Source organism: Trichosurus vulpecula, chromosome 8 (assembly GCF_011100635.1).
Source record: "Trichosurus vulpecula isolate mTriVul1 chromosome 8, mTriVul1.pri, whole genome shotgun sequence".
NCBI classification, from domain to species: Eukaryota; Metazoa; Chordata; class Mammalia; order Diprotodontia; family Phalangeridae; genus Trichosurus; species Trichosurus vulpecula.
This window is the reverse complement of record NC_050580.1, coordinates 191,360,215-191,372,320: the sequence shown is the minus strand read 5'-3', so window position 1 is coordinate 191,372,320 and position 12,106 is coordinate 191,360,215. Positions and strand designations below refer to the sequence as shown.

General features: G+C 41.1%; 1 protein-coding gene across 1 annotated transcript in view; it reads right to left on the bottom strand.

The window, feature by feature from the left end:
• SPRED1 (sprouty related EVH1 domain containing 1) overlaps window positions 1–10,355 on the bottom strand; it is a 132,602-nt gene extending 122,247 nt beyond the window's left edge. The window contains exon 1 of the mRNA XM_036734981.1: window positions 10,232–10,355. Within this exon, the coding sequence (XP_036590876.1) occupies window positions 10,232–10,263 (32 nt within the window). The 5' untranslated portion in view covers window positions 10,264–10,355. The remainder of the gene's footprint in view (window positions 1–10,231) is intronic.
• Between the last annotated feature and the right edge of the window lie 1,751 nt (window positions 10,356–12,106).

Here is a 12,106-nt window from a genome sequence, read left to right as displayed (position 1 = left end):
TTATGTTATAGAACATTAGGCTAAATCAAATAAGATGAAATTGAATAGGTATAAATCACAGAACTGTAGAATTTCACAGTTGGAAGGGACCTACAAGGGATCTAGTTTAAACCATACCTGTAGAGGAATATCCTCCTGTACCATGTCAGACAAGTGATCATCTAGCCTTTCCTCGGAAGACCAGTATTAGGGCAATCCATGACTTCTCAAGGCAGCCCATTCCACTTTGGGGTATCTATTAGAAAAGTAAGCTTTTCCTTGTTGTTCTTGTTCAGTTGGCTCTAGCCCTTCATCATTCCATGGACCACACCCTTCTATCCTTTACTCTTTCTCAAAGTCTGTCCAAGTTCATGTTTGTTGTATCCATGACACTATCTATCCACCTCATCCTCTGCCATCCCCTTTTCCTAAACTTCAATCTTTCCCAATATCAGGGTCTTTTCCTATGAGTTTTGTCTTCTCATTATGTGCCCAAAGTATTTAAGCTTTAGCTTCAGTATTTGACCTTTTCGTGAATAGCCTCAATTAATTTCTTTAAGTATTCACTGATTTGATCTCCTTGCTGTCCAAGAGACTCTCAAAAGTCTTCTTTAGCACCAGAATTTGAAAGTGTCAATTCTGCAGTGCTCAAGCTTTCCTTATAGTCCAACTCTCATAGCCACACATTGCTACTGGAAAAATCATACCTTTGACTTTGACCTTTGTTGGCCAGGTATCTCTGACTTTTAGTATGCTGTACAAATTTGCCATACCTCTCCTTCCAAAGCAGGTGTTTTAATTTCATAGCTGCAGTCTCTGTCTGTAGTGATCTTTCAGCCCAAGAATATAAACTCTAACACTGTTTCCATTTCTTCTCACTCTGTTTGCCAGGAAGTGATGGGACCAGTCTCCAAGATCTTAGTTTTTTGATGCTAAGCTACAAGTCAGCTTTTACACTCTCCTCTTTCAACCTCATCAAGAAGCTTCTTAATTCTTTACTTTCTGCCATCAGAGAGGTATCATCTGCGTATCTGAGATTGTTGATATTTCTCCTGGCAACCTTATTTCTAGTTTTGGATTCACCCAGTCTGGCATTTCACATGATGTACTCTGCATACAAGTTAAATAAATAAGGTGACAATATACAGCCTTGAATACTCCTTTTCCAATCTTAAAACAATCAGTTGTTCCATGTTTGGGTCTAACTGTTGCTTCTTGGCCCGCACACAAGTTCCTCAGGAGACAAGTAAGATGATCTGCTACTCCCATCTCTTTGAGGACTTGCTACAATTTGTTGCGATACACATAGTCAAAGGCTTTAGTGTAGTCAATAAAACAGAAGAAGATATTTTTCTGGAACTCCTCTGCTTTCTCCAGCTTTTCCTTATAACAAACCTAAAACTGCTCATCAACAACTTCCACTTACTGCTCCTAATTGTGTCCTCTGGATAATTTTTTTAAATTTTATTTAATTTTTAAGAAAATAAAAAAACAATTTTCTCCCTCCCACTTATCCCCCTATTGGAAAAAGAAAAACAAGATCCTTGTAACAAGTATGCACAAACGAAACAATTCCTTGAACTAGGAATGTTCCAAATTGGCCATATACAAAACACACATCTCAATCTGCACCCTGAGTCGGCAGGTAGGCAACATATTTCAAAGTCTTCTGCGATCATTGTCAGTTACTGCATTGATAAAGAGTTAAGTCTTCTTTAGTTATTTGTCTTTACAATGTTGTAGTTACTGTAAAATTATTCTGATTCTTCTGACTTCACTGTCTCAGTTCTTACAAGTCTTTCCAGGTTTCTCTGAAATTGTCTTCGCAAAATATTACACTTGGGGTTAAAAATAACAGTCTCAGAAGAAAAAATTTGGGAAGGCATGCCTAGATAGCAGTTTGGGTAAAAAATAAGTTTTAGTACCCTGCAAGCTCAATAAAAGTCAACAGAGTAATAATGTGGACAAAAAAAGCTCATGCAATTAGTAGGCTGCCATTAAAAGAAGCATAGTGTGCAAGAGGACAATAATAGTTCTGTTGCACTCTGCTCTCATTAGACCACATTTGGAATGCTTTGTTCAGTTCTGGGCACATTTAGGAAGACTTATGATAAGATGAAGGGCCAACCAGTGAAGGGTCTTAAGATCATGCCCGCATAAGGGTTGAGAGAATGAACTGGGGATATTTAGCCTAGAGTAGATAGAACTTTGCAGGGAGAAATGATAGCTGTCTTCAAGTATTTAAAGAGCTGTTATGTGGAACAGGGATTAGACTTATTCTGCTCAGTAGAAGTAAGAACAATGAATACAAGTTGCAAAGAAGCAAATTTAAGCTTAACTTGAGGAAAAACATAAAATTACAAGTGTCCAAAAAAATAGAACTGACTGCCTCTGAAGATAACAGGTTGCTCAAATCAAGGGTCATGAGTGAATGAATGTTCCCCTCAATGTAGGTCTTTAAACAAAGACCTGATAACCATTTGTAAGGTATACTGCAGATGGGATGTGTTGAACTGGATGCACTCTGTGGCCCCTGCTCTAAGGTTTTATAAAAAGAATGGGGGAGGAAGAACATTAGTATTTTAATGCAGAATGCCTTGCAGAGAGTTTTCAAAAAATCTTCACAAGAAAATTTTCATCAGTTATACCTACTAACTTAGGAACAGAGATGATACATAGAACATAAGTTTCAGAAACTCAAAGAAAAACACAATCCATATGATAGGAATATCGAAAAATCACTTTTCTTTTAGATTCAGTCTATCTCAATTTAGCTCTCAGGCCAGTGATTCAATGTTAAATTATACTAATTCATTCTTTAAAACTATAACTGTGTTTTACATGACTTCACATGTATAACCGACTTGCCTTTTCAATGAGTGGGAGAGAGACTGGAATGAGGAAAACTGGAACTCAGAATGTAAGAAAAAAATATTAAAAATAAACATAACTCTAGTTAGACTGTAAGTCCTTCGTTAGCCCATGATCCTGGGATCACAGGCTTTGTTATATCTCTACTTGGATTCCTAGCACCTAGTAAGGTGCCTTCTATATTGTATATGCTTACTTAATAAATGTTTGTTGAAATGAATAGTCTTGTGCTCCCGTAATTTGCAAGTGAGGAAAACAGTTGAAGGGGTATCCAAAAAAACATCTTATAAGGGAAAGAACACCAAATTTAGGAGTCTTGGGTTAAAATCTCATTTCCAACACTTCCTGGATGTCTTCATAGAAGAGACATTCATTTTAAGCTTCAGTTTCCTCATCTTTAAAATAAGGTTAATGCTCACACTATCAAACCTCACAGGATTGTTGCGGAAAACATTTTATAAAATTTGAAAGCACTATAGAAGTGTAAATTATTATTTTTTTTAAATTCTCGTATCTTAAGTGACATACACTTAGAGTAAAATATTTTTCAATAATGTACTAAAGTGAAATAAAGTAGAAAAATCTATGTCTCTAGCTACCATGCTTGATTTTTTAAGGGTTAAACGCACAACTCTCTTACTGGATCGATTATTATGAATTGCACAGATAAGCTAAGCAATTCAGAAAAAGTGAACTGCAGAGAAAGTAAAAATATTTTTTCTGATTGTTTTATTTGGTGGCATTAAATGAAGTACAGGAACTAGTTTAATGTTAACATATTCTTCTCAGGAGTGCTCAAGTTGGTATTTACAACAAACAGCTCTTCCTGCTCACTTATATTCAACTCTTATTCATCTTCTTTCAAGTCAGTAACTAACATTCATAATGCTGGATAGTTCTCCATTTGTAACATGTAACCAATGCAATATATCTTCACATGCTGCTAAGTCCGAAAGCACAGGTCTCAAAGCACCAAATTTCCATTACAAACCTTAATTTTCCCCACATTTAGCTCAGAGTCTTTAGCTTCAAATTAGTTATTCAATCAAATTACTACATTTCTGCTTGTCTTAAATTTGCCTAAATGCCTGAACAATTAAAGGAGCAAACGTATCCATGAATCAAATGTTCATTAAAACCCACTCTGTGCAGGCACTATGCTGGATGCCAGGGGATACAAAGAAAAGTGAACCAGTCCCTATCCGTGAAGAATTCATTTTTAAGGGAAACAAAAGGTAAAGAGGTAGGAGAAGAGGGAGAAAAGAGTAGAACACTGTACATTAAATTGTTTGGTATAAAACAGAGTAATGGGAAATAGAGAATAAAGCCCGAATAGCCAAGGGCTTTAAATATCAAATAAAGGAGTTTGGCTTATCCTTTGAGCAAGGGCTCTCAACCTGGCAATCTGGTGAAACCTATGAATTCCTCAGAATAGTGTTTTAAATAAGTAAAGGGAATGCTAAATTTCAGTTAGAGGTTAGTAAAAATTAAGATGTCACTGTTTTCCTATCCAAGTTCACAGACCCCTGAAACGGTGCCCCCTTGGGGGTCCACAGACCCCCAAGTTAAGAACCCTTGTCCTACAGTCGTTTGGGAGATGCTGAAGGGTAAGGGAATAAACATTTATATAGCACCTACTATGTACCAGACACTGTGCTAAGCAATTTACAAGTATTATCTCATTTGTTTCTCCCAATAGTCTGCAAGGCAGGTGTTGTTATTATCCCCACTTCATAGTTCAGGAAATGGCAGTCAAACAGGTTAAGTGATTTGCCCCGGGACACACAGCAACTAAGTATCAGAGGCTGCATTTGAATTCAGTTCTTCCAAACTCCAGGGTCTGAGCTCTATCCATTGCGCCACCTAGGGGCTGTCTCTGGAGCACTTGGTGAGACCTATGCTTTGGGCAAGTATGTAGATGATGGATTGGAGAGGGGAAACATGAGGCAAGGAGATCAATTAAAATTTAATGCAAATAAAAACTGATTAGTGCCCAGCACTAAATTAGGTACTAACTTGTTATAAAAACGTATCAACAATTTTCTCACATAAGCTAAATAGTTACATTTATAATCTTTAAAATAATTTGTATACATTTTTTATTTCTCCTTATATCACTTACTAATCATACTATGTCTGGTGTTAGAAGGCAACCAAGCATTTTAAGGTTTACCAAGTGCTTTCCTTAAAATAACTCTTCCGAGGTATGTAGAGTAAGTACTATTAACCTCAATTTACAGATGGGGAAGCTGAAGCTTAGAGAGGGAAAGCAATTCATCCATCCATAGTAATAAAATTAAGAAGCACCGGAGCCAGAATCTGAACCCAGGTCTTTCAAATGTAAGAGCACTGACCTTTCCAAACTACCTATCGAATGGCTGAAGTATCAAGGAATTGTCAATGGGACAAACAGCATATTTTATGCCATTAGTGAGCTGTGTGAGCTCAGTGAGCAATAAATACAGTACCACTTACTTTTCAGATCTAACATTTTATTATTATGGGGACTAGAGGAAGAATTCTCCTACATGACCCCAAACTGGAAAAAGCTTAACAAATCTCAAGTCTATTGAGGCTTTAGATCATCAGAATTAGGACATCAGTCCTTTTTCCCTGGCTTTTTTTGTTACCAAAAATTGGTAGCCTTTAAATTGTCAAACCTACTAACCTCAGTTCTCTGAGTAGTCCAAAGAATTAAGCAATTCTAATTTCCTATCTACCTTCAATCTCCTGTAAACTGGAAGCTCTAAAAAAGGAGTCTTGAAAGTGATACTCAGTCTTTAGACATAGCTGCCAATTCATTCTATAAAGTTTGGGAGTATCACAAGGAAGAGAGAGGCAGGAAGAGAACTCTATCTTTTGCTCTTTGTGGGAAGCACAGTTCATCATTTTTCGCCCTAGTCCAAGGGTATCAAGTGCATGCCTAATTATTACAATTTTACCTGACAAACGATTTTGGTGGAGTTTTCGGTGTTTTGTTTTGGGGGGGGGGGCAAGTTATTTTTTTATCAGAGAATGTGCAGACCTTCATACAAGGCTCTCCATTACAGATAAAAGGCATGTCTACAACAGAGGCAAAATACCAAAAATAAAACCATTTTTGGTTCTAAATTGTAAGAATGATCTTTCTTTTAAAATTATTTTTTAAGTAAAAAAAAGCTTTTTTAAGATGCCTCCCTCCCTACCCAAGTGTTGGGAATCAAGCATTTGTCCCCAGAACCTGGCACAGTGCTACCTAATACAACAATAGGATCGATCAACTAAGTTTGGAACCATGATACATGAATTTTATGAATGTGAAAATGCAAATTGATTTGAATACATAGAAAACTGGATTGTAGCAAGTTCTAAAATATACCTTACAATAAACTAGAAAAATATTAATTCTAATTAGCAATAATTTAATGACAATTTATCACTAAATATTCCCCAGAGATTTCAGTTATTCTTTAGACCCTCTAAAGGCAAAAAAAAATTTTTTTCAGCCATAAAATGCAAAAACAATCAGCAGAGGAACGTAAGAGTATAGATCTAGAGCTGGTAGGAACTTTAGAGGTCACTCTGGCCAATTCCCTCATCAAAGAGATGAGGAAACTGAGACTCAGAGAAATCATGGGACTTCCCTAAGGTCACACAGTTATTAAAGGGCGGAGCTGAGCTTTAAACCCAGGTTCTCTGAATCCAAATCCAGAATTTTCTTTCCAAAGCACAATAATGCCTCAGGTAAAATGTTTGCTTTAGAAAACATGGTTCAAGCTACTTGGATTAGACTATCAAGTACATTATATTGAGAAGCTTAATTCTAATCAATTGCAAATGATGCTCATATTATAAAACTTTCATAGAATTTCTTTTAACAAAGGAAATGTAGGACTAGCAAAACTTCATTGCTCATGGCTATAATATGCCAGATAATCTAATGCTTAACATTCCAGCTAATTTTTGAAAAACAATCTACCCTATGAACACCTAACTGACAAGAACAGAGGAAATGTATCATATACAATGACAAAACTTAAATTATTACCTAATATATTTTAATCAGAAAATCAAAAAGGAATTTGCTAAACGAATTAGTAAACATCTTACTTTTGAATATTACTTTAAATAATTTCTTTCGAATAAATGTTTATCACCTTGTAATTTTATATGTGGGCAGATTTTTCTAGTGCTTCAAGTTCCTCAATCTTAATCTCTATTCAGAAAAACTGCCATGTTTTATTCCATAGCATTCATTTATACACACCATTATAGGCTTTCAGTTATTATTTATTAAGAAAAATCAGAAAGCTGAATTTTAGGTATGCTTATAATAAAAAGACACTATACAATGTAGCTTTCATTCTTATTTTCCCAACATAACCTTTTTCTTTTAAATCTGGTTTGCTATTAACACAATGCTTTATATATACCGTAAATACTCAATAATTAATAATTTTTTAAATAGCCAATCCTTTCCTAGAAATACATCTCCAGTTTGAAGAAGCATGGCATATCTGAAGAAAGAATTGCAGAACGAGGCCTGCCTTTGGAGGCCTTGACTACAACCCTAGCACTATTCTTACTAGAGAAGCTTAATGGTTTCCCAGTCATATGGGGTTCTTTTCCCCCACCTTGTCAAGCTGAGATCTAGGCAAAAAGGAAAATACGCTAAGTGCATGGTTTCCGATTGTAATTAAATCTTTGACCTTGTTGGCTAAACACCTATTAAAGTTCCCCAAAATAATGAAATCTGTGTTTCAGGGTTGTTTTTAAACAAAACAAAAAATCAAGGCCTTAAATACTTTTGTTTTTGCCTTTATGCCTAATCATTTTTTTTCCCTCAGTTACATGTAGAGAATAATACTATATCATTCACTTAAATATGCCCTTTTAAGTAAAACACAACCTACAACTTTTCAATTAGATTACTTGAGTGTAAAATACAATCTAGAAAACTGAACATCATAATTAACTTATTCACTGCCACTCAATATTACTGTCTAGGGGAAAAAAATGTACTTGAAGCATACACCCTTTTCTAAAGTAGAAAACAAACCTCCAGATTTACCATCAAAATATGGCATATCTTTCTCATTTTAATATGTTATTTCTGTGCTATTAACATCAGTATGATGATATGGTCTAGACAAGTTTGCAAAAGCATTATTCTAACAAGACTTAATACATATGATGTAACTTCTAAATATTCTATTATATGGCTTAAATATTTTTAAATATTTAATGTTAAATACTTAATATCTAAATATTTCAAGTTTAAAAGTCAATTTTTTTTTCAATTCAAAATACTTCAAATATTGAAATAAGATGAAATTGAGAATATTCGCTGGCTTATGTGAACTGCCAACACTAATATGATTAATACACAATACAATTTATGCTTTCCACCTGTGCTCAGTAAACCTAAAAAGAATTCCTATTTTCATTACTGGAGATACATTTATGACTGTCCAGATTCTATGACCTGCTTTTTCTGTTAGCTATTGCCAGAAAGGAAGTTATTTTTTCATCTAAAAATATGGTTTTGGTTAAGTAAAGAGTCTTTCCCCTTCCCTAATATTCAATTCGATGTTTTATTATGAATTGCTTGTGTGGAGACCCTCCAACACAAAAAAAACCCAAAAAACCAGAAAAACACTTCTTTGGGTAGTTCAATGGTTTTCTCCAGAAGCATTCCCTGAAAAAAGATCTTTTGAGTCTCTCACAAAACAGGTCTAATCTGCTGAAGGCTGAGAGACAGTGCACTGCACTGTGAATGGACAGCCAGGTATTTTATGAATGGAGTAGATCACGTGATACCAGCACCTCCCCGAACTGATATTTCCCACATAACTGTGTCAACATGCAGTGAACAGGGGTGGCTGTTTGTGTGTGTGTGTATGTGTATGTGTGTGTGTGTGTGTGTGTTTTAATTTGACCTAAAACTTCAAATTCTCTCTACTTCTTCAATTCAGAAATTTTCTTGGAGACACACACCCAGAAAACTAGTACTTCTTCCCTTGACAAATGCTTTCAGAATGTCCAAGGTGGTGGTGGTTTAATTACTTTTTATGAATGAAGATTGTGCTATGCAAATAAGAGCGATTCACAAAAAGAGACGACGAGAACATGGCGGCGACTTCTGCTTCTTGGCTGCACCGACACTGCAGCAGTCCACCTTCTACACCCGCTAAGCAGAAGCGCGAGCTTTTTTTTCCTCCAGACTGCTGCTTGCTATTTCTCAAGCTATTTCGTGCTTTACAGGCCTCAAGGTTTTTAAGAGCTTAAGAATCCTCTCTCCAAGAGGTTTGTGCTGAGGAATGCATATTTTATTTAAAGGAATTTGTCTTAATGACAATTCCCCTACCCTAACATTTCTTCCGACTGAAAACAAAACAAAAATTGAACTAAAAAAGGGCAAAAAGTGAACTTTTAAAATTAATGAAAAGATGGTAAAATTTTGCAGGGAATTTTCAGCCCCTAAAAAAAAAAAATTCTCTTCACTGCATCACCAAATCTCCATGCATCAGTTTTTAAACGATTTAAATGTCAAAAATACTACTTTGGCAAACAGAAGTGACCAAATAAGTACAGCCTTAACCCACGATAGCTTGTAAAGAAAAGTTAATGAATGAGATCATCGACATGTTCAGCAGTGTAAATATTGTTAAACCATTCGTGCTTCCTTTTAGGTCTGCTGACAAGAATGTCCTGAAGGGATACCATTCAAAGAAAAATAATCCTGGAGTCTATCTCATTGATGGAGTTAGAAAATCTAAGTCTAAACCATAGACGAAATAGCCCCAATAGATCCCTTCCTGTTTTCTCTTTACTTACTTCATCCTAAAATTGTTCAGCATCTCTCCCCACCCCCACTTTTTAAAAAGTACCTTATAGGTGGATCTTAAGAAAAAAAAGGGGGGGGGGGAACTTAATCTGTATTTAGTCACTGACTCATCCAATTAAGATTCAGGAGCAGTATGCTGCAGGATGGTGCTCCCACACATGAGTTTCCATGTGAAATAGCTATAAAGGGAAAAGGATGAATGTTCTAGATGTGTGCGTGTCTGTGTGCTTGGAGGGGGGAGTGAGGAAACAGACTAGGGTCCTTCCATGCACTTCAACCTCACCTCTCAAAGCATCCCAACTCATGCATTCTCGGGGTGGGGGTGGGGGGGACCCTTACCTCAAAAGTCAAGACAGACCCCCTCCCCCTCAAACGGAAACCAGTTCAAAGCGAAGGGATGGGGGTGGGGTGGGGGGAATGTCCTCTCCCCCTTCCCCCAATCCCAGTCCAAGCTCCCCACTCCGCTCTCCCCCAGCCCCAAACTCTCGGGGGGTACAGGTGGACAGGCAGCCTTCATTCACGCGCCAGGGGTCGGGGGCAGAGGGGCTCGCTTACTCGTGGTCAGAAGTCGCCGTCTCCTCGCTCATTTTTCCCTCACCGTGATCCGATCTGGAGATGGAGGAGCAGCAGCAACAGCGGCGGCGGCAGGAGGCGGAGCAGGAGCGGCAGCAGCGGCGGCGGCGGCGGCGGCACCGAGGGGCCGGAGGCGGCGGCCGGAGGGGCGCGGGAGGAGCGGGTCAAGGACCTCACCATGGTGGACACCTCCCCTGGAGCGGCCCCCCCCTCCTCCCCTCCCGGGAACCCCGGCCGCCCCGCGGGGGGGCGGCGGCCGTGGCCACAATCTCGGCGGTCTCGGGGTCTGCCGCCGACCTTGCTGCCAGCCGCCCGCTCGGGGGTCAGAAGCGGCTGCGGCTCCGCGGCGCGAGGCTCGCTCAGACACGCGGGCTGCCGAGCCCGGGCTCCGCGCGGCAGCGGCGAGCCCACCCCACCATCGCCCGCCTCTCCGGGCGGCGGCGGCTTCGCCCCTCCAGGGGCTGCAGGGCAGGGCACAGCGAGCGGGGTCCCCGCGGCGGCGGCGGCGGCGGATTCCTCTAGACACGATCCAGCGGCGGGGACTCCTCCAGTGCCGGGGGTTGGGGGGGAGCAGGGGGCGGTGAGTGTGTCTGGGAGTGTGAGCGAGAGCGGGGGGAGGGAGGCGACGAGAGCGAAGTGCTCCCACCCAGCGCGGGGCGGGGGAGAGCGAGGGGCGGAAGGAGGGGGGCGCCGAGGAGGGCCCCCCTAACAGGGCACCCGGTCCGAGTTAGGAGTCTGAGAGAAATGGGAATCGGGGGCGGTCCGTGCCCGTGTTCAGCAGCGGTTCCATGGACGAGCTCCCTCTCTCTCACTCGGCAGAGGGGGGCGGGGACGAGAGGCTGGCAGGGGGGGCGGGGGGAGGGCAAGGGGGAATCACCGGAGGGGAGGGGAAGCGGCGGAAGCACGCACGCCGCCCGCTCCTGTCGCGGCCGCGGCCGTAGCCGCGGCCGCCGCGTAGCCTGACTTCCCGAGGCCCCCAGCCGGGGAAGGACCGACGAGAAGTAGTCCCTTGCGACTTCCTTCGAGGCTGTGTGCTTGTCCCAGGAGAAAGGAGTTTGGGGGGGTGGGGAGACAAGCGAAGAGCTGGAACCCCGAAGTGGTGTAGGGCGGGCGGGAGAAGAGAGAGAGCGTACGGAGGAGGGTGGAGAGGAGAAAGGAGAACCTGAGCCTCCGGGAGAATCACTGCAGCCTGCAGCCGTGCGCTGCCGAGCAAGTTTCAGCAAAGTAGTTCCCTCCTCCCTTCATTTCTCAAATCGTTGTCAAGTCACTTTGGTTGGGGAAAGGGGGGCGGAGGGATATATTGGATAGCCCACTCCTCGTGTGTCTGTGTGTATGTGTGTGCATGCGCGCGCTCCAAACTCTTGGCACTCGGAGGAGGTAGGGAAGGGGGGAGGGGGGTAGTTCCATGCACTGGGAGCTGCTGGAGGGTGTGCATTGTTGCAGCACGTTGCCACTCCATGTGGAAGTTCCAGGCCCTTTGGGGAGCAAGACGTACGTTGTCCTGCGACATACAGGGGAGAGCTAAACTATTTAGTACATTTCTCTCCCCCCCCCCCCTTCCCCTCCCAGCTTTTTCTTCTAACACTAGGAACGGAACTGGCTTGAGTTTATCTCCAATTGGTGGGGGCGAGAGGGAGGGACCATGCAAACAGCACCGCCTACTGTTGTTGGGGTGGCATTGCTTGTAAGCCCACCCCTCCTTCCCCGCGTTGGGTTGCCGTTCTACATGTTTTAATCCCCCAGGACACAGGAACTCTAGTGGTTGTTGCAACGCAAGGACTATGCGGTGCAGAGCATTCATCCCCGAAGGTTAAAGTGGTTCTTAATGGAGAACTGGGAAGGCAGTTCATTGAAGCC